Source organism: Carettochelys insculpta, chromosome 22 (assembly GCF_033958435.1).
Source record: "Carettochelys insculpta isolate YL-2023 chromosome 22, ASM3395843v1, whole genome shotgun sequence".
In the NCBI taxonomy this organism is placed as follows: domain Eukaryota; kingdom Metazoa; phylum Chordata; order Testudines; family Carettochelyidae; genus Carettochelys; species Carettochelys insculpta.
In genome coordinates this window covers 1,066,767-1,089,664 of record NC_134158.1, presented here as the reverse complement: position 1 = coordinate 1,089,664, position 22,898 = coordinate 1,066,767, and the positions used below count along the sequence as shown (strand labels likewise).

The 22,898-nt window shown below is 53.0% G+C and overlaps 1 protein-coding gene and 1 pseudogene across 1 annotated transcript; one reads left to right on the top strand and one right to left on the bottom strand.

Annotated features, from left to right (window-relative positions):
- Positions 1-4,432: 4,432 nt before the first annotated feature.
- On the bottom strand, positions 4,433-4,608 carry LOC142025350 (U2 spliceosomal RNA; annotated as a pseudogene).
- Positions 4,609-10,965: 6,357 nt separating this feature from the next.
- LOC142024768 (uncharacterized) lies at positions 10,966-13,812 on the top strand. The gene is made up of 2 exons (XM_075016970.1): positions 10,966-11,157; positions 11,429-13,812. The coding sequence occupies exons 1-2, from the start codon at positions 10,989-10,991 to the stop codon at positions 13,339-13,341; spliced, it is 2,082 nt and encodes a 693-aa protein (XP_074873071.1). The 5' UTR covers positions 10,966-10,988; the 3' UTR covers positions 13,342-13,812.
- Positions 13,813-22,898: the final 9,086 nt, after the last annotated feature.

Genomic DNA, 22,898 nt, shown 5'->3' with positions numbered 1-22,898 from the left:
TCTCTTGCTGGGGCTCTTGGCCCTTTACCCCATACACACAGTTACAGGGTGTACCTTCTGCAGTGCAGTCCCGAACCCAAAGCCCGCAGATACATTCATTACCAGGGCAGTACCAGCTGTCCACTTGTCTGCAGCCTCCCCTTGCTGCCACAAGCCACCCACCCTCATCTGATGGGCTTCTGACCAGCCTCCCACTGTCACCCACCACCACTCCTACCAGCCACCCACCATGATTCCCAACCCCACTGTTTGGGCTCCCCCAAAGGCAGAACCCTCTGATTTTACCTCAGCATGGCCTCAGCTGCCACTTTGGCATTAGAGCTCCTGGTATTTCTCAGAGAAGGTTTTACAAACGTCCTCGTCACCACCTTTACCTTTCAACAGCAGAGAAGGACTAGCCAAGCCAGACTTAGAGCCACACAGCCAAGGCACTGAGAAAAGTGACTTAACCACTGCACCGCCACCTTTTTTCTTACAAGTCTTTAAACCAGGGAGCCCTGTGTAATCAATGTCTTATGCAGCTATGGCGACTGCCCTGTCCCCCACAACAACACACAGCTGGAGGGGACGTGTCAGCAGCCGGCGCTGGAGCTGCTGCAGGTGAGAGGGCGCTGGACGTGCCCAGGGCCCTATTAAGGAGGGGACTGAGGTGCCTGAAGCTCCAAGCCCAGAACAATTCAGACAGAATTTTTTGAGAGACGTTTTGAAGCATATGCTCCAAAATCTCTGTTAGTCTCTAAGGGGCCACCAAGTCCTGGTGCCTTTGGCCTGGTGCACCTATGACACAGGCCTCACAATCTTCAAAAAGCTTTTCCCTGAGGCAGTGCTTAAGGACAGCATAAACAGCAACGCGTACAATCGAACGCAGACCTTTTTTACACTGACGACGTGGGACTGGCTCAGCCCCTTCCATACCAAGCCTCTTCCTAAATTCCTCATAGCCGTTGTCCTTGGCATTATCTTCAGTGGTTTGTATCGGTGCTGAGCAAAACCAAGGTGGGCCCATTTCATCTTCGTTCTCTGACACAACGTCGTCCTGGGGCTCTGGGTCCTCAAGGAAGGCCCTGTCGAGCTCTGGAGAGATTCCCAGAAAGAAAATAATGCAAGATCCTGTGGTCTTTTTAGGTTTTTACAAAATCCCATTACACCGCCCCCCCCACCTCGCTCATTCGTTTCTTCCCTCTTTGGCTTCTTTTCCGTTCTCCTTGTCCGACTCCTGCAAGCTGCGGCCGCCTTCCTCCGTAGGGGTGGACAGAGAGAGGCCGTCTACCTTGTCGGGCCGCCTGGAGAGCGGTTGGGTTTCGGGGTCGGGTTCCGGTGTATCCGTCAACAAGGGTTGGGCCAAAGGGCTCCCCTCGGCTACCGCCTCCCCCTCGGAGCTGTCGCGGATGCGGCGCTTTCTCCACGTGCGGCAGAGACCCGTCGGCACATGAACAACGTCCGAACTCCTGGCAGGGGTGGTGAAAGTGTCCCTCTTCCCGCTCAGCGTTTGCACAGTTCTGAACCACGCGCCCTTGGAGCCAGATGGCCTCTTTCTGGGGGTAGCGCTGCACTCCGGTTGGTAGAGGGTGGCGGGGCGAGTCCTTCGAGGGGTCGCATGACACCCTTTCCTTCCAGGCACGTGTCTCACTTGACCCCGATGTACTCCTGCCCCGCAAGGGCACGTCTGCCGGTGACAGGGGGCGGGCCTAAAAAGGTTGGGGTGGAACTTCTGGTGACAGGAGGGAGGGTCGAAAGGGTTAAGGGGGTGGGACTTCTGGTGAAAGGGGTGGGCGGAGCTAAAAGGGCTGAGGCGTGGCTGAAGGGAAAAGGCGTTGTGGCGAAGGTTTGCTTTTGGTAGGCCACACCCCCGGAAGTGACGCACCAGGGCACGGCTGCCAAGGACAGGTGGGCAGAGCTCGGACGGAACAGCTGGGGAAAGGGGCGTGGCTCAAGGGAAAGAGGGCGTGGCTAAAGTTTGATTGATGGCAGACCCCGGAAACTACTCAGGGCTTTGCAGCAGGGCACCTGGCTCACACCAGACTGGGGGGTGCCGGGGGGGGGGGTGGATGCATTGTGGGCGGGGGTCTGGATCAGGCAAGGCTGGAAGGCGGTGGGGGGGCTGCGGGTCAGATCATGCTGTGGGGTGGGGGGAAGGTCTGGGTCACACCAGGGGCTGGGAGGGTCCGGTCAGCCCGCGCGGCTGCTTCGGTGGCTTCAGCTCCCTGCCGGCAGTGACCACCTGCGGCCGCCAGGGGGCGCCCTAAAGCCGCCCGCGCCTGCGGGCTCCCCCGAGCCGAGGTTCGAGCCCGGCGGCGGCTCCGGGAGTAACGGGGCTCCCCGGCCAGCCCCTCCAGGGGCGCTGAGCTCACGGGGCGTTGGCCGCTGTGCGGGGAGCTCGGCGCTGGGCTGTGCCGGGGCCGGGCCTCCTGGCGGGGGCGAGGAGCTGGGGCTGCTTCTGGGGGTGGGGGACACATGGCGCCGCTTAGCCCCGCTGGGGGTGAACGCTGCTCTCGGAGGTCACCTGGGGCGACGTTCCCTGCAAGCAGGGAGCTGCGGGACCCAACTGGCCCGAGCCTGCCGCGGCCAGGGGAAAGGCGCCCCAGCCTGGCAGGGACCTGCTGCAGCTGGGGAACCCCTCGGCCCAGGGGAGCCCCCGCCAGCCCCAGTCCTACTGAGGGCAGGGGAGGGATGTCGATCTCCCAGCCCATCCCCACGTGGTGCCTCCCCCTGCCTCAGCCTGGGGGCTGTGTTGCGGGGAGAGCTGGGGTGGGGGTCCTCTCTGCTGTAGCCCGGGGCCAGCCGGCACCCCAAGCCCTTCAGACCTGGCTCCACCCCAGAGCCCGCACGCCCAGGCAGCACCCTCACCCCCAACGTCTGCACCAGCCCTGAGCCCCCCTCCCACACGCCAAACCCCTTGGCCTCACCCCCCCCCCCCCCGCTTTGTCATACTACTGATATGGAGGTGACTTGTCCCATTTCACATGAGGGGTGCACGGAACAAATTCATTCCACAGGTGCCTGGGAAGGGTTAGCAGAGGAAGCACCAACTGTGAGCCGATGCCCATGTGCCAGTTAAAGGTCTGGTGGGGCAAAGGGGGGTGATGCCGCACGAGCAGCTGCGCTGAGCAGCCAGGGCAGGCGGGGTTCTTTGCTTTGCGTTTAGTTCGGGTACAGCAGCAAGAGGAAAATTACACTTAGAGAGGCTTTAACAGTTACTTTTATTTATACAAAGATAGAAACAGTTTAACTAAGACAAACGATTAAAGTACAACAATTTGTGAATTTTGTGTTAATAACTTTAGCAGCAGTTAACAGGGAAACCGCTGACAGCGATTTTACAACACAAGGGGCTGCCACGAGTAAAAGGGGCTTTGAAAGTGACCGCCCAATTTATGAATGAAACCAAGATGGCCGCCGAGTGAGTGACAGGACGATGATTTTCTTGGGGTTACTCATGTTTACAGAAGGTCATTGCTGACCGCATCTCGCCGGTTAAGGTGAGGACCCCCTGGGGTTTGACAGACAAGATAATGATTTTCTACAGTTCCATGTGAAAGGTAATGGCCGATCCATCGCAGTTTTCCCATAGATCAAAGGGGTAAACGCGTTTTAAAGGTAAGATAAGGGCTTCCCCTGGTTTGAGTGACAGGTTAATGGTTTTTAGCAGTTTATAGCCAAAAACAGCTGGTACCCGCGGTTTTTAAAGGAGAAACAACACAATTTAACTTAAGAACTTAAGTTCTAGACAAACTCGCTCGCTTAGACTAATACAAGTAATGTGTACACAAGACAGGCACGTTGCAGGTGTGAGTTTCACCCCTGCCTCTTAGGCCTGGTGGAACCAGAGTCTTTCCCTCAATTCCTATAGGAAAGAAGTGTAATACAGGTGTAATTCTTACCCCTGCCTCCTAGATCCGGTGTGACCAGAATCTTTCTCTCAGTCCCACGGGAAGAAGTAGATGCGAACCAGGCGTCCCCAGTCTCGGGAGTCAATACCGGACCTGGCCAGCAGGTGTAGGTGATTGGAGCTCAAAGCGGGTGGGCTGCCAAACCTCTCCTTATACCCCTTGGGTCACGTAGGCTTCTTCCTGGTCTCAAGTGGCCAATTGGGGAGGAATGTGTTTGAACCCCAGGTTTCCCAGGGAAGGTGCAAGGCTCAAAGGACCCCGGCTACTTCAAAGTCTCCTTATTGCCCCCTGCTCATAGGAATAAGGGGACTTTGAATTAGCCAGGGTCTTTTAAAAAAGAAGCTCTATCTGGAGTATCCAGCTGTGTCAATTTCAAAGTGCCAAAGCTACCTGCATGCTTATGACACATTCAATATGTACTTCAGCGTTTCATTAGTAAACATCAAAATGACCAATTACATGGCCATTTTGAAGTTTTTGGGTATTGTAGATATAGCTTAAAAGTTAAAATCTATTTTTGTAACGATATTACTGCCCCCAAAAGGAGATGCACCATTCCTGGAAATACTGCAATACCAGGCTGATGCTTGGAATGGATGGAGCAAGCTCCTAGTCCAACTCTCAGTTTCAGAAATACCTTTAATAGATAGTTCTCAGAAAAAGAACATATCAGATATTAAACTGATAAGAACAGATTAAATGAGTTTTATTGAGGGAATGTTTCAAATATAGCAAGGAGCATAACAAATTAACATACACAAGAATATATCATCTGAGAAACCAGAACAGGTTATGGAGCATAATATACAGTAAACAGTATCTTAGTACTTACAGAAGAAACCCATCTAGTCTCAGATAGACAAAAAAAACTGTTACAAATAACAGAGAATATAAAATATCGGCCTTTTAACCAATCGCTACCCTGAGAAGAAAAAGGGGAAAATACTTTACAAGTAACAGACAATAGCCGTGTCTACACGTCTACACGTGCACGCTACTTCGAAGTAGCGGCACGAACTTCGAAATAGCGCCCGTCACGGCTACACGTGTTGGGCGCTATTTCGATGTTAACATCGACGTTAAGCGGCGAGACGTCGAAGCCGCTAACCCCATGAGGGGATGGGAATAGCGCCCTACTTCGATGTTCAACGTCGAAGTAGGGACCGTGTAGTCATTGCGCGTCCCGCAACTTCGAAATAGCGGGGTCTGCCATGGCGGCCATCAGCTGAGGGGTTGAGAGACACTCTCTCTCCAGCCCCTGCGGGGCTCTATGGTCACCATGTGCAGCAGCCCTTAGCCCAGGGCTTCTGGCTGCTGCTGCTGCAGCTGGGGATCCATGCTGCAGGCACAGGGTCTGCAACCAGTTGTCGGCTCTGTGGATCTTGTGTTGCTAAGTGCAACTGTGTCTGGGAGGGGCCCTTTAAGGGAGCGGCTTGCTGTTGAGTCCGCCCTGTGACCCTGTCTGCAGCTGTGCCTGGCACCCTTATTTCGATGTGTGCTATTTTGGCCTGTAGACGTTCCCTCGCAGTGCCTATTTCGATGTGGTGCTGGAGGACAGCTATGTGTACACATGGAGCCTACATCAAAATAGCTTATTCGATGTAGCGTTCGCATGTAGATGTAGCCAATATAAGATATTGACCTTTGGATCAATCCCACTCCCTAGGGGAGAATAAAAAAGAGGAATATTTTACAGATGAATAATATCAGCTTATCAGCCAATCCCTGAGAAAAAAAAAGTCTTTGAACATAAAACTCCCCAACCCATTAAGTGCCAGAAAGAATAAAATAAAAAAAAAATAAATAAAAAAATATGACAACAAAAAAAATAGCTAAAAGAAGAAAAAAAAAAACACAAAATATTATACTTGCTTTTTGTCCACAAAAGGCCAAGAAAAAATACGTTGCTGTCACAGTTTTACAAAGCCCACCCATCTGGACAATTTTAAATGTCACAATGACTAAGCCCAATGCATCACATATGAGCACTGAAACAAAGTTTTCACAGATGGGCAAGTTCACCTACTTTCTTCATCCTGCAGCTCCTTTCTAGCTGGTCAAAGCAAAACCTCTCTCACCTCATAATTCAGCTTTAAAACTAGAAACACCTAATTAAAACACCTAATCTGCATGCAGCCCGCCCCCTCGCTGCAGCGAGCTGACACCGTAGAGCCATTGAAGAGCCAGGGGCCCATGGTTCAGCACTCAGTAAACTCAACACGTCTGCCATAGTCTTTCCTTCCTGTGCCAAGAAGGCGATCATCTTCTCCTCAACCCCCGCACGTGAGGCAGGGCCCCTTGCAAAGGCCTTGCTGATCACAACTTTCAGTGTGCCAATGGGAGTCTTTCTCTCACTTGGGATCTGCAAAGAGTCCACAGCCACTGGCAGTTCACACAGCACCACAGAGGCTTTGTCCTCTACTTGAGGTCTACGCCCCGGTATGCGACACGTCGTTAGAGAATCAATGGCTTTTGTTAGAAGGGCCTCAATTGGGCCATCTTCCCTACCCTCAGGTATCCCCAATACTAATATACAATTCCGAGGATAGATACTCAACTCCTCACACCAGTCTTCTAGCACACGGCCAGCCATGGCGTAAACTCTAACTTATCCTGCAACAACAGAACTGGGCTTCTTACCATGTTATATATATGTGCTTGTGAGGGGTACTACCCAGCAAAAGACATCCCGGACGAGCCCCCACTTATGTAACCCTTCTGTTAATGCCAGGTGCCTGCCAGAAGGGCCGGGTTCAGCTCCTGGGGGGTTTCCTGTCAAGGATACAACCAACCAGCTCCAGGCCCCACCCAGTGGCCTGGGATAATTTCACCCCACTTGCTGGGTGCCTGTAAGGAAGTTTTCCCCGCCCCACAAGCACAGAGTCTAAGACAGAAACAGCTTATTTAATGACCAAAACCCACCCCACGGTTACAGTGACAGATGCCGGATGTCTAAAACAAGATCCCACCCCTGTATGCTATAGAACCAAGTCTCTCGCTGGGGTTCTTGGCCCTTTCCCCACACACAGTTACAGGATGTACCTCCCACGGTGCAGTTCTGGACCCAGAGCCGACAGCTAATTGCTCCTCCTACCAGCTGCCCGCTGCTCCTTCCAGCAGCCCCCCATCATGCACCACCTCTCCTGCCTTTTTTCTGCCAGTCACCATGTTCATCCACTGCCGATCCTACTGGCCACCTGCCAGTCATTGCTCCTTTACCAATCACACTGCTGGGGATTGCCCTGAGGCAGAACTCTGTGATTCTAGCTCTGTGTAGGCTCAGCTGCTATTCTGTAACTTCAGCTATTAATACCTCCAGAGTGGGGTTTCATGGACATTCTAGCATCCAGCTCCACCTTTCAACATATAGAGAAAACTAGTCCAGACAAACCCATAGCTATAGGACCAAAACACAGACCGGGGGGAGAGCAGGATCCCAAACTAACCCAACTAGTACCACTTCCCTTCCTCTTCGCATTGCTTTGAAGGAGGGAGCCCTGTGTAATCAATGTCTGACGCAGCGATGGCGACTGCCCTGTCCCCCACAGCAACCCAGAGCCTTGGGGAGGTCTCACAGCTCCCACACTGAGTGTCAGCATAAATTGTGGTTTTACAACGAGGTGTTTACAAGGGAGCAGATCTCAGGGCTGACTCGCTCCCCACGAGGCTTTGCCTGGCAGGTGTCACACACGCGCCCTTTGCATTCCCATGCAGATGAGCTCTGGCAGACACACCCCTCCCAGCCTGCAGCAGCGTTGCGTTCCCGCCGCCGCACCCTCCACACGTGTGACTCTTCCCAGCGCTGCAGGACGCGGGTGTGTGTCAGGGACGGACAGGGGCTGGGAACTGAAAAGGGGGTTTCACACGCGGGGGTCTCCGCACTGGGACACGTACAAGTCGGGGCCACTGCGAGGGTCGGGGCACAAGACGCCCCCAGCTGCGGGCGGGCGGAGAGAAGAGCCGCCCCTGACACGGGCAATCCAGGCTGGGGGCGGCAGGGAGGGAGGGAGGGAGGGAGGGAGGGAGGGGCCCGGAGGGGAACTGACCCCAGCCCAGGAGATCTGCCCGCCTGGGGGCCACGTGGGGCACAGAACAAACTCCCGTGGGGAAATCACAGACACAGGCCGGGACGAGCTGCTGGGGCCGGACAGACGGGGCGAGGGGGCGGGGCCGGGCCGGGGCGAGGGGCGGGGCCAGCACAGACTCGCTCCCCTCTGGGGCTGTGGGGAGCACAGAGGGGGCTGCGCGCAGCGCTGGGTCGGGGCGGGGCGGGGTGAAGGGCGGGGATGACCCAGTGCGGAGCCAGGCGCACAGCTCGGCCAATGGGAGCGGGGGGGCAGGGCTGACAGGCAGTTCGGCCAATGGGAGCGGGGGGGCAGGGCTGACAGGCAGCTCGGCCAATGGGAGTGGGGGGGCGGGAAGGGGCGGGACACAGGACGAGCCCTTGGCAGGTTCGATGCAGGGACCCCTCCCCCCTGGGCTGCTGCTCGCCCCTGACGCAGCCCGCCCCCGCCTCCCTCTTGCGTCACTTCTCTTCTCAGCCCGCCGCGTCCGCATGCGTCACTTCCTTTGTCCCTTTTAGCTTCTCCTTTCCTGACGTCACTTTCTAGGAGCCAGTTTCCTGTGGCCGCTCCGCCGGGTTGTCGCCGCCCGAAAACCCCGAGCCACAGGGAGCCGCCGCCACGTGAGCGGGGGGCCGGGCCGGGCCGGGAAGTGACTCCACCCCCCCCCCCGTTTGTGTCTCGGACGCTCCGTGCGCGGCCTCCCCGTCCCAGCCCCTCCCCTGGTCCCGGCCGCTCCGCCTTCTCCTGCCGCCCGCGCGGCCCCGCCCCACCAGCCCGGGGAGCCGCGAGCCCCCCCCCCCCCCCTCCCCGGCAGCGGCGCCTGGTTCGCCTCGTGCTGCGGGCGGCTCGCGGCGCTGGGCCCCGCGGGGACCAAAGAGGCGCCGCCCCAGCGCCCCGCACTCGCCCCCGCCCGGCTCCGGGGCGCCCGGGGAGGGGAGGGGAGGGGAGGGGGGCGGGGGCGGCCGGGGGGGCTGTGACTCGGGGCCGGTTTTCGCTCCTGGCTCCACTCGCCCCTCCAGGCGGAGTCTCTGGGCGGCGCCCGCGGGCTCCGCACCCCGCAGGGACCAGTGGGTGCTGGGGGCTCTGTGCTCGGTTCTCCCCCAGCTCCCTTGTTTTCCTCCCAGGGCCTCTGCACCCCCCTGGTTTTCTTCTCCCTTGTCCCCCTCAGTGATTTGGGGCCCTGAGTCCATTGCACGCCCCCCCCCGCAGGGGATCCGAGAGCTCTGGGTGGGCTTGTGTCCCGTCCCCCCCCGGTTCCCCAGTGGGGCCGGGCGCTCGTCGCACGGTGCCGGTGCTCCCCCGCGGTGCAGTTCAGTGATCCTCATTGTCCCTTGAGCTGCTCCCTTCCTCCGGGCTTGTCCCCCTGGTGTGTCACTAACCACGTGATGTTAAGGTTGGCAGTCTGGCCACAGGCACGAACAGGCCTGCTTGAAGTCCATCTTCACGTGAGTTTTTTTGTGTAAGGGATCTTGACATCCATGGTGACCAGGATGGTGTTTTCAGGAAGATCACCAGTGCACAGCAGTTTCCTGAGGAAGTCGGTGGTGTTTCAAAGATAGCTCGGAGTGCTGGTAACATAAGGTCTGAGTAGAGAGTCCCCACAGCTGGACAAGGCTGCAATGAGAGTGCCAATGCCTGAGCTGATGGTGCCTCCAGAATGTCTAGATTTATGGGTCTTGGGGCTCTGGGGGTGTGTCTGTGCAGATCTGTTCCTGCGCTTTTGTCAGGAGTGTCTTGAGCAGACGGTGCAGTTTCTGTGTGTGCTGCTCAGTGGGATCAGAGGACAGTAGCCTGTAGAAGGTGGTATTGGAGAGCTGCCTGGGAGTCTCCTTTTCATGGTCTGACCTATTCATGATGACAACAGCAGCTCCTTTGTCAGCCTCTTGGATGACAACGCCAGAGCTGTTTCTGAGGCTGTGGGTGACATTGCATTCCGCACGGCTGAGGTCATGGGACAAGCGATGTCGCTTTGCCACAATTTCTGCCTGTGCACAGAAGCGGAAGCGCTCTATGTATACATCCAGTCTGTTGTTTTGATTGCCAGGAAGGATTCCATGCAGAATTCTTCTTCTTGTACTCGAGGTGTGATGGTGCCTGTAGGGCTGTTCAGAGTCTTGTTGAAAGTATTCCTGGCAAAACTGGGGCAGGGTTCCAGATCCCCGCAGAACTGTGTCATGTTTGTGGGGGTGGTGGGGCACAAAGAGAGTCCCCGAGATAGCACAGACTCCTCTGCCAGGCTGTGTGTGTAGTTGGATAGATTGACAATGTTGCCGGGTGAGTTACGGGTACCACTACTGTGGCCCCATGCGGCAAGTAGGAGGTTAGAGAGTTTACAGTCCTGTAGAGAAGAGCAGTGGGCGTTGTAACTCTCCTGTCTCCTTTCAGTAAAGTCCAGCCACGTGGACGTTTGTGTGGGAGGCTGTTTTTTTGGAGAGGCTCCAGAGTTGAGAGCTCCTTGTGATGTTTCCCTGTTTGCTGCACTGGATGCTGAACAGGTGGTTCCTCAGGTCTGTGGGAGTGTGTGACCAATCTCTCGACACAGTCCGTGCAGTGTGTCGGTTGCAGTGAGTGTTTCACCTTCAGCCCGTTGGGTGGGATGTCCATCCATTTGCACTTGGTGAGGAAGATGGTGTCTGTATCTGTGCAGGTTTTCTCATGGGTTTGATGGGTTCCCCCTCCATGTGGCTAAATTCGGGGCCTGCCTGGTGCCAGGCATTGGGCGTAGCTGTGTTAGTTTTATCCACAAAAACAACACCAAATCGAGTGACTTGTTTGACCTGAGTGGTCCTGTCCTGCCCTGGGATGGTGGAGGGGTGGAACAGGTCAAGAGAGAGGCTGAGTTGTACCCTAGAGAGTGCAGCAGAGCACTCGGCTCCCCCAGGAATGAGCTGGGCCATTCCCGAGGCAGGGGTGAGGCACCTGTACCCCAGGTGAGTGTGACATGGGATCTTGTACCATCCAGAGCCCGGCCTGTGCCAGGTGGGGAAGGAGCCTCTCTGGGTGGGCGGCTCAGATTCAGGGACTGGAAGAAGTAATGGCCTGGACCTTCCTGAACAAGATCAGCACTTGGTTAATTGCTCCCCAAGCAGGATTTCCAGCTCCCAAAGCTGATGTGATCTCCTGGGTGGAGCGAGGGGAGGCGCTGGGGGTCCCAGATCTCCAGGGCGCTGAGAAAGGGGAGATCATCAGTGACCCCCACACAGGTGAGCAGTGAGCTAAAGAGACTCAGAAACCGATTTCCGTGTCCTCCTAGATGTCACTTGGGGCTTTTCATCCAGACTGACTGAGCCTTCAGCCTGTCATCAGCCTTAGCCAGAGGGTGGGGGCAGGGCTGGGGTCCCTCCTCTGGGGAAGGGTTGTGAGGAAGGAGGAGCCAGCTCAGTTCATGTGATTTCAATCTTCCATCAGCCGTTGGCTGCATTTCCCCTTCAGAGTTTTCCTTTCAGCTGTTTGGTTCTCTCTGTGTCCCAGCAGGTGAGGTGATGCTGCTCAAGAACAAGGAGGAGAATCTTCAGCTGGAAGAACCAGAGCAAGTGGCCTCCTGTGGGATGTTCCTGGGAAGCTCTGAAGGTCGTGTTTCTCCGAGTCCGGAGTACAGAGAGACCTGTGAGAGTCAGCGTAGCTCAGAAAGGCAGCAGGGAAACCATGCAGGGGAGGGGCAGGATAACTCCAGCCATGGGAGCAGAGGCGTGAGAAACACTAAAGAGAGCGAACAACAGAAAACCTGTGGGGGAAGCTTCAGTCTTAACAGTCTTTGTACCATCCACACAGGAGAGAAGCCCTATGTCTGCCCTGACTGCGGGAGAAGTTTCCAGCTGCGCTCAGGTCTTATTAATCATCAGAGAATCCACACTGGAGAGAAACCCTTCCACTGCTCTCACTGTGGGAAACGCTTCTCATGCTCCTCAAGTCTTAAAAGTCACTACAGAATCCACACAGGAGAGAGACCTTATAGCTGCCCTGACTGTGGGAAAAGGTTCAGACAGAGGTCATGCCTTGTTTTACATAGGAGAATCCACACAGGAGAGAGACCCTTCAACTGCTCTGAGTGTGGGAAAAGCTTTCGGCGAAACTCTCACCTTCTCACTCATCAGGTAATTCACAGCGGAGAGAAACCCTATCACTGCACTGCCTGCGGGAAAAGCTTCAGCAGGAGTGCAAACCTGGTCAGACATCAGAGTATTCACAGAGTGGATAAACCCTTCAACTGCTCTGAGTGCGGGAGATGGTTCAGTGACGTTTCCAGCCTTAATAAACATATGAGAATCCACACCCGGGGAAAACCCTTTCCCTGCTCTGACTGCGGGAAAAGCTTCAGTCAACGTTCATATCTGGTTGATCATCAGAAAACCCACACCGGGGACAAACCCTTCCGCTGCTCTGACTGTGGCAAAAGCTTCGTGCGGCTTTCAAAACTTACAAGTCATTGCAGAATCCACACAGGAGAGACACCCTATAACTGCCCTGACTGTGGGAAAAGGTTCAGATATAGGTCATACCTTTTTATGCATAGGAGAATCCACACAGGAGAGAAACCCTTCAACTGCTCTGAGTGTGGGAAAAGCTTCTCATGCTCCTCAAGTCTTAGAAGTCATTGCAGAATCCACACAGGAGAGAGACCTTATAGCTGCCCTGACTGCGGGAGAAGTTTCCAGCTGCGCTCAGGTCTTATTGATCATCAGAGAACCCACACTGGAGAGAAACCCTTCCACTGCTCTGACTGTGGGAAACGCTTCTCATGCTCCTCAACTCTTAGAAGTCACTACAGAATCCACACAGGAGAGAGACCTTATAGCTGCCCTGACTGTGGGAAAAGGTTCAGACAGAGGTCATGCCTTGTTTTACACAGGAGAATCCACACAGGAGAGAGACCTTTTGACTGCTCTTACTGCCAGAAAAGCTTCAGTCGGAGTTCCCTCCTTGTTGTACATCAGAGAACCCACACAGGAGAGAAACCCTTCACCTGCTCCACCTGTGGGAAAAGCTTTCTTCAGCGCTCCAGTCTTATTCGTCATCAGAGAACCCACGTTGGAGAGGAACCCTTCAACTGCTCTGACTGTGGGAAAAGCTTTCGTCAGCGCTCAAGTCTTACTTATCATCAGAGAACCCACACTGGAGAGAAACCCTTCCACTGCCCTGACTGTGGGAAAAGGTTCAGACAGAGGTCATGCCTTGTTTTACACAGGAGAAGCCACACAGGAGAGAAACCCTTTGACTGCTCTTACTGCCAGAAAAGCTTCAGTCGGAGTTCCCTCCTTGCTGTACATCAGAGAACCCACACAGGAGAGAAACCCTTCACCTGCTCCACCTGTGGGAAAAGCTTTACTCAGCGCTCCAGTCTTAGTCGTCATCAGAGAACCCACACTGGAGAGAAACCTTTCAGCTAATCTGACTGTGGGAAAAGCTTTTGTCAGCACTAAAATCTAACTGATCAGAGGAACCTTTCAGCTATTTTGTCTGTCCGGGAACACTCGCACATTGTCAATCATCAGAGAGTTCACACAAGAGAATAACTTGCTGACTGCACTCACGTGGGTAACCTTCAGTGGCTGCTCAGACATTATTGATCATCAGAGAATTCACACAGGAGAGAAATCCGGTAACTCTCTCTTTGTTGCTATTTTTGAAGCTGGGCCACCGGGCAAAAAGTCAGTGAGAACCCCATGAACTACCACACGGCTTCTCATTCCTCAAGGGGGTGGTGTTACGGAGCCAGTCAAGTAACTAAAATAAAGTCAACTTGTTCCCTACGTTAACCCCTGCTCCTTTATAAAAGAACTAGACACACTGGAGTTTAAGGACCTGAACTTGATTAATTTTTGTTGTCTTTTTTTAATTAAATAAACTGAAAATGCTTCACTTGAGTTGTTGCTCTCGGGTGTGTCTGGAGAGGAGGGGTCAGTGCATGGGGACTCTGGGGAGAGACAATTGTCCTAGCCCACTGTCACCACAGCAGCTTTGGGCCCAGGTGAGAAGCACTTCTGCTTGGCTGCTGCAGCTCCAGCAGGTACACCCAGGGGAGCGGCGTATGTCCCTCGCCTGGGGCAGGGCCGGGGTCATCGGTCCTCTGCACTGCCCAGCCAGAGAGGAATGCAGCAAATGTGCACTTTCTCCTCGCTCCCTGGGGGAGGGGAACAGCCAGCTCTGTCCCTGTATGAAGTTAGGGGGGAGGGAGCTGCAGCTGTCCCCAAGGGCACCTGGGGGGTGGGATGCTCATGGCTGGGATAGTCCTGGGTGGGGGAGAGGGGGTATCCCCAGCCAACCCCTTTCTCAGATGGTGGTCGTCTCTTTTCTATGTGGTCCGCTGAGAAGCCATCCCGGTGCAGCCCATCCATTCCCTGGCACACCCACACCCCAGCCTGGCTCTAAGTTACAAGAAGAGAAAGCTGCAGACCAGAGTGGGTGGTCCTGGTTCTTACCCTTTAGGAGTTCTCAGACCAATGGACAAGCCCAGACCCAGACAGACAGACAGACATTCCCTCTCAGAGACTCTAGAGCGGATCCCCATGGGAACAGATGGAATTAAAAAGGCACCTGGGCAAGTAAAACGATGCAAAACTTCCTGTACAAATGAGATGAGCAAACGTTGCTGGTTCCTCTGCCTTTGTCTGTGCAGTGTTGGTCGTCGCCTTTGCGCCCGGGCACAGCAGCGGCAGTGATCATTGCTCTGTTCCTTCCTCTCTTTGCTTTGGCAACACTCACTGTTGTCAATGTCGGCTGACGTGCAGATGTGCTGACGTGGTCGGTGCCTGGGGGAGTCCCCTAAACCGAGCAACACAGCGTAGGAGCCCTGCCCTGAGCAGTCAGCAAGGCCCAGCTGCCTTTTAGCAGGGCTGAGCAGAACAGCCAGTGCACCGGTGGTTTGCCCTGGCACAGGCGCGGTAACAGACACACAACCAAAGCAGTGGGGGTTGGGAGAGGGGAGGGGCTACTTCTCTCAGGGTGGGGGAGGGGGACGCAGGCCCACCCACTCCACTGCTCCCCAGCCCGGGGCCCGAACAGCAGCTCCTGCCAGGAACCAGTGAGTTTTCGCCCAAGCAATCAGCTCCAGCCCTGGGCTGTGGGGCTCCCCAGCCCCAGTCAGGGACCTTGCAGCCGGCTCAGCTCCAACTGCAGGGCTGTGGGTCTCCCCACACCCCAGCCAGGGACCCGGGGGCTGGCTCGTATGGGTGGGGAAGTCCACTCACACAGTGAACAGTGGTAAGTGTGTCCCCCTCGTGTTAGTGAGTACTGGTAAGTGAAGCACTTGTTAAACGAGGGATGAGGGTTAGTGCCACTTGCTGGGTGTGTCTGACAATCAGATGCAGATATTCTTGTGCTGTGAATTTGAGCACTAGGGTGACCGGATGCAGAGCTCCAGCTGTGCCCTGGCTGGTGCGGAATGAAGAAATAATCCCTTCCCTGGCTCTGCTGGCAGTGCCCTGCCCAGCGTAATCCCACACGCCCTGAGCCTTCTTGCTGCACATGCAGCTCTCAGCCGCTGTGATCCCCAGGGCCTTTTCTGCAGCCCTCTCCCTTCGCCAGGCGGTCCCCAGCCAGTGGTGGTGGGCTGGACGAACCCCAGGGAAGTGCGGGATTCTGCACTCGCCCTTGTTCAGCCGCTTCACATTGAAAGAAGCTGAAGAGCAGCACAGAGTGAAGTGAGCGCGGTGCCACAGTCACACAGGAAGCCTGGTGCTGAGCCAGAAACTGACCTCAGCTCTCATTCAAACAGCCACCCGGGGTCACAGGGAATGAAGAGAATAGGGCAACTTCCCGCTACCCGTTCCCTGCAGTCCAAGCTTCTGGCTGGTGGGGGTTTAGGGACAGCCAGAGCAAGAGGTTGTGTCCTGGCCAGCTTGGCTAATAGCCATCGCTGCTCCTATCCTCCTCAATGAGCTACTGAGCCCTTCTTTGAAGCCAGTTACACCTGTGGCTCTCACGCCATCCTGTGGCAGCAGATGCCTAGACTGGGTGAGAGAGGATTTCACTGTTTGTTTTTTTAAAGTCCTCCGAGTGTCGTAGTCCAACGACCTCCCACTTGAGTTTCTTTGTTTCTACTCCATGCAGCTGACACACTGGTTTTCATCCGCGAACGCTTCTGCAGAAAGAGATGTTAGTTTTTAAGGTCCTAGAATACAATCTATGGAGCTGCACATCTCGCAGAGCCAGAAGGGACCTCAGGATGTCACTGTCCAGTCCCTGCCCTCAGGGCCAAACAATCCCTGACAGGCTTTTTTTTTTTTTTTTTTTTTTTAATTATTTGTCCCAGATCCCCAAATGGCCCCTCAAAAACTGGGCTCACAACTCTGGGTGTAACAGGCCAATGCGCAAGCCACTGAGCTCTCCCCACGCTGGGCTCTGCCTTGCTGCTTCCTTTTGTTCGCCAATGTGTGTGTTCTCCATAGAGCACATCTCTGAAAAGGGGCCCAGAACTCCAGCCACTGCTACCGCTGCCACCACCAAAATGCCGGGCCCTGGGGCACCTGCCTCCTTTGCCACCCCTGTCTGTGGGGCTGCCCCTGAGCAAAACCAGGAGAGGGATTAAAGGTGCTGGATGGTCCTGGCTTGTTCTGAAAATCACCTTTCAGCTGCTGAGCTTTTATGTTCACCATGGGGCATTTCTGCTCTTTTCATTAAAATTCCACTTGCTAGTTGGGGGCTCCAGTGAAGGAGGTTCCAGCAGTACCTGGGGGGGGGGGGGGTGGCAGGCTGGGGATTTTTGGGGAGCCAGGTGGGGTGGGTGTTGGGAGCAGGCTGGGCTGGAAGGTGCAGGGGGTGAGCTGTGGGCAAAGGAAATGTTAGGAGTAGACCAGAGGGTGCAGGGGGAAGCTGCAGAGCGTGACTGGGTGCAGGGCTGTGGGTGCCCTGCCACGCGGCCGGAGCTGCTTTGCAGCACACAGCCATGGCTGCCCTGACACACGGCAGGAGCCACTTTGCCATGTGCAGCTGGAGATACCGGTGGCTCTCGTGGAGGAGGTGGTGGCTCTTCCAGGCTGCAGCAGCAGTAAGTCCTTAACTTACCCGGGGAGAGGGGGAGTTCGGGGTCTGTGGGCAGGGGGGTGTTGGGAGCAGGCTGGGCGAGGGGGTGCTGCAGGCAGGGGGGGCTCAGCGACAGGGGAGCGAGTGGTGGTGTGGATGATCAAGCCGGCCTGACCCTCCTGTTATGGGAAAATCATTTATAGGTCATTTTATATGCATGTTTTAAAGAGTTTGTTCTTCTAGCTTCGCACTAGTAGCTGAAGCCTTAGGCCCAAGGTCAAGCTGGCCTGAGAAGAACGCTGAAAACAGCAGCTGCAGAACCAGTGAAAACTGGCTGGTATTGTACTAATTGGGCGTTTGCGAAGTAGAGATAAAAGAACATAGGGAGTCGAGATAACCGCCTCCTAAAGAAGATCAAACACCCAGCAACAGACTGTCCGCTTAGCAACGGAACTATCCAATGAGGAGTAGTGATGACCCCTACTCACATTAGGGGATTGGACTTTGGACAGGGGAAGGGGCGGTGTTATGAACTGTAAAGGGTATAATTGCCAGTGAATTTTGGGAGGCGGGTCCCTCTCCGGAGGCACCCAGCTCGAGCTGTGATTCTGTACCTCAATAAAGGTTACGTGTGGATTGGATTCTGAACTCGGAACTCTGTGGGATCCTAGAGTTGGACCCGACACCTGCGTGGGTGAGGGGGAGAGTTACCTCTTTCCCTTAACAGTTTGGCAACCCAGATGGGACGCTAGGCGACCGTCTCGGAGCCTCTCGTCTCCAAACTTCCACTTGGCGCCAACGGGTGAGTTCACCTGGGATCTTTGGCAGTGGGAGGCACCGAAGGGTGAGTCTTAAATTCCCACTTGCGAAATTCTAAATTCTGGTATCTAGTGCACTAAGGGGAGGTGCGCAGCCTGATCAGCATAAGGCGCATCTGGAGCACAGCCTGATCCGCGTAAGGCACATCTGGGGCGCAGCCTGATCCGCGTAAGGCGCATCTGGGGCACAGCCTGATCCGTGTAAGGCACATCTGGGGCACAGCCTGATCCGCGTAAGGCGCACCTGGGGCACAGCCTGATCCGCGTAAGGCGCACCTGGGGCACAGCCTGATCCGCGTAAGGCGCACCTGTAGGGAATGCAGGATGGGTAGCGCTTTCGGCATCGAGAAGGGGACACCCTTAGCCGAAGTGCTGGAAAATTGGAGGAAAATCGATGGTACCACGAGACTAGGAGAAAGGAAATTGATGCAGCTGTGTCAGGAGGACTGGCCTCTCTTAACCGCAGGCGGTAAGCCGGCAGAGAGGTGGCCAAGTGAAGGGACTTTTGATTTACAGGAGTTAACTTTTTTTTTTGACGTCAACAATTGGAAAACAGGTTCCCCACACAAATGGATTGTTGGTATGTGTGGGATAATTGGGCATTTGCTAGGCAAAAAGAGAAGCCTGGGAAAAATTACTTAAAGGCCTTACAGAGGGTGTTGATAACTAGCATTAACAAACCTTGGAGACCTCAGGATCTGATTACTTGGAGCCAACAGCTTCCCAGGCTCTGAAATAATCCAAAGAAGGTTGTACAGGTAATTCGAGGAATATTTTGTGAAAAAAAAAAAAATTTCTGTCCAGAGGGCATTAGAACCAAAAGGCAGCAAAAATTTCTGAAACACAAGTTACTGGGAGTAAGGAATATCAGAGCAGTTGCATCTGGGCTGTGAGAAACAGCTTCTTGGATAAAAGCCCAGCTTATGAGACCTTGAAGAAACTGCCCAACTCTGAAAGCTGTTAGTTACCACTCTGTGGTACAGAGTGTAGTCATGCAAGCATTTATGTTGCAGTATGTGTGTATCCATCATGGAGTTTTGTTTAAATTAATTGTTTTGCTTACACGTGTTTCTGTTAAAATCTGATAACTTGCCCTTACAACAACAAAGAGCTGTTTTGGTTTTGTACTGTGAAGTATCTGGCAATTAGAATTTGTATTAATCTGCATTTCTCATCCATTTGTGTTTGAAGCTTATTTGCTTTTGACCAGTCTGGGGTAGTTTTGTCTCTCTTGTTGGTGTATCCATAAGGAGGGGACGCCTTCCGATGTGGACACCTTCCAATATCAGAGAACAAAAGTTGTGTAAAACCTACATAAGATCAAAGTTAAAATTTTCCCTTATGTTGTACAGTTAAGTAAATTATAGCGGTAACATTAATATATAGAAATAATGGATGAGATGTATTTGAAATCTCCTGCTAAGCATTTTGCCCAGCAGAACCACAGAGATCTGCAGTCTGGTAAACCAAATATACAAGTTAGAAGAAGGGTTTAACACCAATCTGCCAATAGCTCTCAGCATTATAAATCCAAGATTTACAAAAGGAAGGGGTACTCATGAAGGCCCAGAGCCCCTTCAATAGCCCAAATTTGGCCAGTTTTTAAAAAAACAAAAAAAAAGAAGGTATGTACTTAACATGAGTGATCCTGTAATAAGGTGCGATGTATATAACTGTCCTTTAATAAAGGGAAGTAATAAAAGTCAAAGGGGAAGTCAGATCCCTGTAATAACATCTTCAAAGGGTGAAATCTAAACTACCAAAGTTTTCAATTTTAAGGGAGCAAGCATGTGATTTGAGGGAAAGAGTAAGTGAGTAAGCCCTTAACGCTGAAGTGTCTGAAGAACATTCAGAGTGAGTAGCTTGCAGAGTTTAGAAGGGACTGAGCATGTGTGTCAATGGAGTATTCTAAAATGTAATCTGCCGCTCCCCTAGGGGGTAGAAAAGTATCCTTTTGTCTTTCAGAAACAGGGAAAAGGGGGTAGTTACTGAAGAACAACCTAAACATCGTGCATCTCCTTTTAAAATGAAGAATGTGGTTTTACATTTTATGTTTGTGCTTATCTTATTCATAGTATTATCAAATTGTCTATGTTGGTGAGTTAAAATATACATGGGCTCATTAAAACAAAATGGTCTGTATATTGCTGCCTTATTAAATGCCTTGGCTGACACAGCAGCTAAAGCTGTAGACCTTTCCCCTCTTGGGCCACTTCACTGTTTATGATTACTGCTGTTCAAACAAATTGGTTTGCTTCCAAATTCTCCTAAGTGGCCCAAACAACTGTCTGGCTTGCCCTGTCTGCCAAGCCTATAACATGGGCAAACCTGTACAGACAGTTCTGGCAACCAGATCTCCGCCTTTTAGGACTGTTCCTAAATTTATAAATGAACTCCACTCAACTACCCAAATGTAAATCTTTTGACTATGTGCTGGTTATTGTTTGTTTGTTCTCGGGATGGGTAAAAGCTTCTCCATGTAGGAAAGCTGATGCCATCACAGTGGCTAAAAATCTTCTAAATCACTTTATCCCATCCTGGAAAATACCCCTTGTGATCTCCAGTAATAGAGGTACTCACTTCACTGGACTTAGTCCCTATGGGATTGTGTGTGGCTGCCCAAAGAAACAGCTGAGCAGCCCGAAGATTGACCAGGCCAATACCACACTTATCAAAGCAAGCACAGTTAAGTACTGTCAGAAACTGATGAGGTGTGTGCAGTCCTGTCATTCACAGGTCAAGGACGCTTTCCTGGAGGCCCCGATTGAACCGTGCCATAAGCTGCAACCAGGAGATTGGGTCTGTGTAAAGGTCCACCAGCGAAAGACTGCCCTGGAACCAAGGTGGAAGGGCCCCTACCAAGACCTTTTCACCACCCATACCGCTGTGAAGTGCAAGGGCCTGCTGACCTGGAGCCACACCTCCCACTGCAAACTGGTTCCAGCTCCTACAGAGGCGGGTCCTGAAGAGGAGCACGGCAAACCTGGTACCGGCAATCCAGGCCCAGAAGCAGACGAACCTGAGGAACCAAGACTAAGGTACCAACTGCAGCCCAGGAAACCTGCCAGCGATAGGTGAAGAAAGCGACGAAGCCCTGAAGAACAGTCCCATGGGGCTGGCCAGACAGATCCTGCTGAACTTACGTTTAGTTTTGTTTTTAATACCTAGTAGCTATAGCCTATATGGCTCAAATACGTTTATGCTTTTAATGAACCAAGCTTCCCGAGAATTTAACACCACAGATGTTGGATACGTGCTCATAGCCCTGTACATTCAAAGGGAGGTGTCCCAATGATTCCAGTCCCACTAAATAACACTCAGATGAATGGCACATGGTTTGGTGAATTGGGCCAAAATAACACATGGTATGATAAAGGGTTTAATGGCCTAGGAGCTGTTCGTTTAGCCATAACCTCAGATGGAGAATATTATTGGGCGTGCAATGGCACAGAAGGCCGAGTGGGGAAAAGCAGGTGCGAGATAAGCGTTGTCCAGAATGAGGGTTGGTGTAAGATAAAGGCCTTGCCAACCTGAACATCTTCAGGTACTATTTGCAGTAAATGATGAAACCCCAGTGTACTAAAGCCTTAACAGCTAAGGTTGGCCATTATTTCATATGTGGCCAAACAGCATATAAAACCCTGCCCATACGTTGGAGTGGAACCTGCTATATTGGGGCAGCCTTCCCAGCCATTTGGATAGTAGACCGTCTTCCCGGTAGCAGAGTCTGAAACTACGAAGAGATAACAAATGTGAAATGGTATTGGGGAGTCACGACCCCAGGTCTGGGTATGGCCTTTGCGATGAAGGAAATCTGAAAGCTGGAGGAAGCTTTGGAGAAAGTAGCCAATGCGACAACCAAGGCCCTCCGTGCCATCGATAAGGAATTGGGAAAAGTTAGGCAAATGGGCCTCCAAAACTGGTTGGCTTTAGATTACCTCCTAGCTTCCCAAGGGGGAGTCTGTGCTCCAGTTGGATCCCGATGTTGTGTGTATGTAAATAATAGTAGCTATGAAATCTATGAAAAGGTAGTAAGGGCAGAGGCCCATGCTTGAGCCAGGGCACAAGCTGCCTACACCGCCCCTGAGGGTGACTGGTTGCAAGATCTGTTTTCAGGATGGGGTTTATCCTCATGGCTCAGTGGTTTGTTTCGTTTATTAATTAAGATTCTCCTTCCTCTGTTTGTTGTACTGATAATATTATGCTCTGTTGTGTCATGTATTAAGGAGCTTTTGCAAAATATGTGAACACGCTCTCTGCAAGGTTATTGTAAAATGCTTATGCAAAGCACGTTATAATACAGGTAGGCAGGGATGCCTACAAAATCAAAGGGGGGACTGTTATGGTAAAATCATTTATATGTCATTTTATATGCATGTTTTAAAGAGTTTATTCTCTTAGCTTAGCACTAGTAGCTAAAGAAGCTGAAGCCTTAGGCCCAGGTCAAGCTGACCTGAGAGAAATGCTGAAAACAACAGCTGCAGAACTGGTGAAAATTGCCCGATATTGTGCTAATTAGAAGTTTGCAAAACGGGAGATAAAGGAAGAATGTAAGGAGCTGAGATAACCGCCTCCTGAAGAAGATCAAACACCCAGCAACAGACTGTCCCCTTAGCAACGGGACAATCCAATGGGTAAGAGTAAAGACCCCTACTCAAATTAGGGGATTGGACTTTGGACAGGGGTATGGGCGGTGTTATGAACTGTAAAGAGTATAATTGCCAGCGATTTCTGGGGTCGGGGTCCCTCTCTGGAGGCACCCAGCTCAGGCTGTAATTCTGTACCTCAATAAAGGATACTTGTGGATTGGACTCTGAACTTGAAATTCTGTGGGATCCTAGAGTCGAACCCAACACCACACCTGCGAGGGTGAGACAGAGTTAAATCTTTCCTTAACAGGGAGTGAGGAGAAAGTGCAGATTTGCTGCATTCCTCTCTGGCTGGGCAGTGCAAAGGACCGATGACCCTGGCCCTGCCCCAGGTGAGGGACACACGCCGCTCCTCTGGGTGTACCTGCTGGAGCTGCAGCAGCCAAGCAGAGGTGCTTCTCACCTGGGCCCAAAGCTGCTGCGGCGACAGTGGGCTACAACAATGGTCTCTCCCCAGTGTCCCCATGTACTGACCCCTCCTCTCCAGACACACCTGGAGCAACAACTCAAGTGAAG

Excerpts from the sequence above, each read along its gene's own strand:
- LOC142024768 (XM_075016970.1), top strand. The coding sequence starts at position 10,989 with ATGGCCTGGACCTTCCTGAACAAGATCAGCACTTGGTTAATTGCTCCC. Across the intron at positions 11,158-11,428 it reads CATCAGTGACCCCCACACAG|GTGAGGTGATGCTGCTCAAG; the intron begins GTGAGCAGTGAG and ends GTGTCCCAGCAG.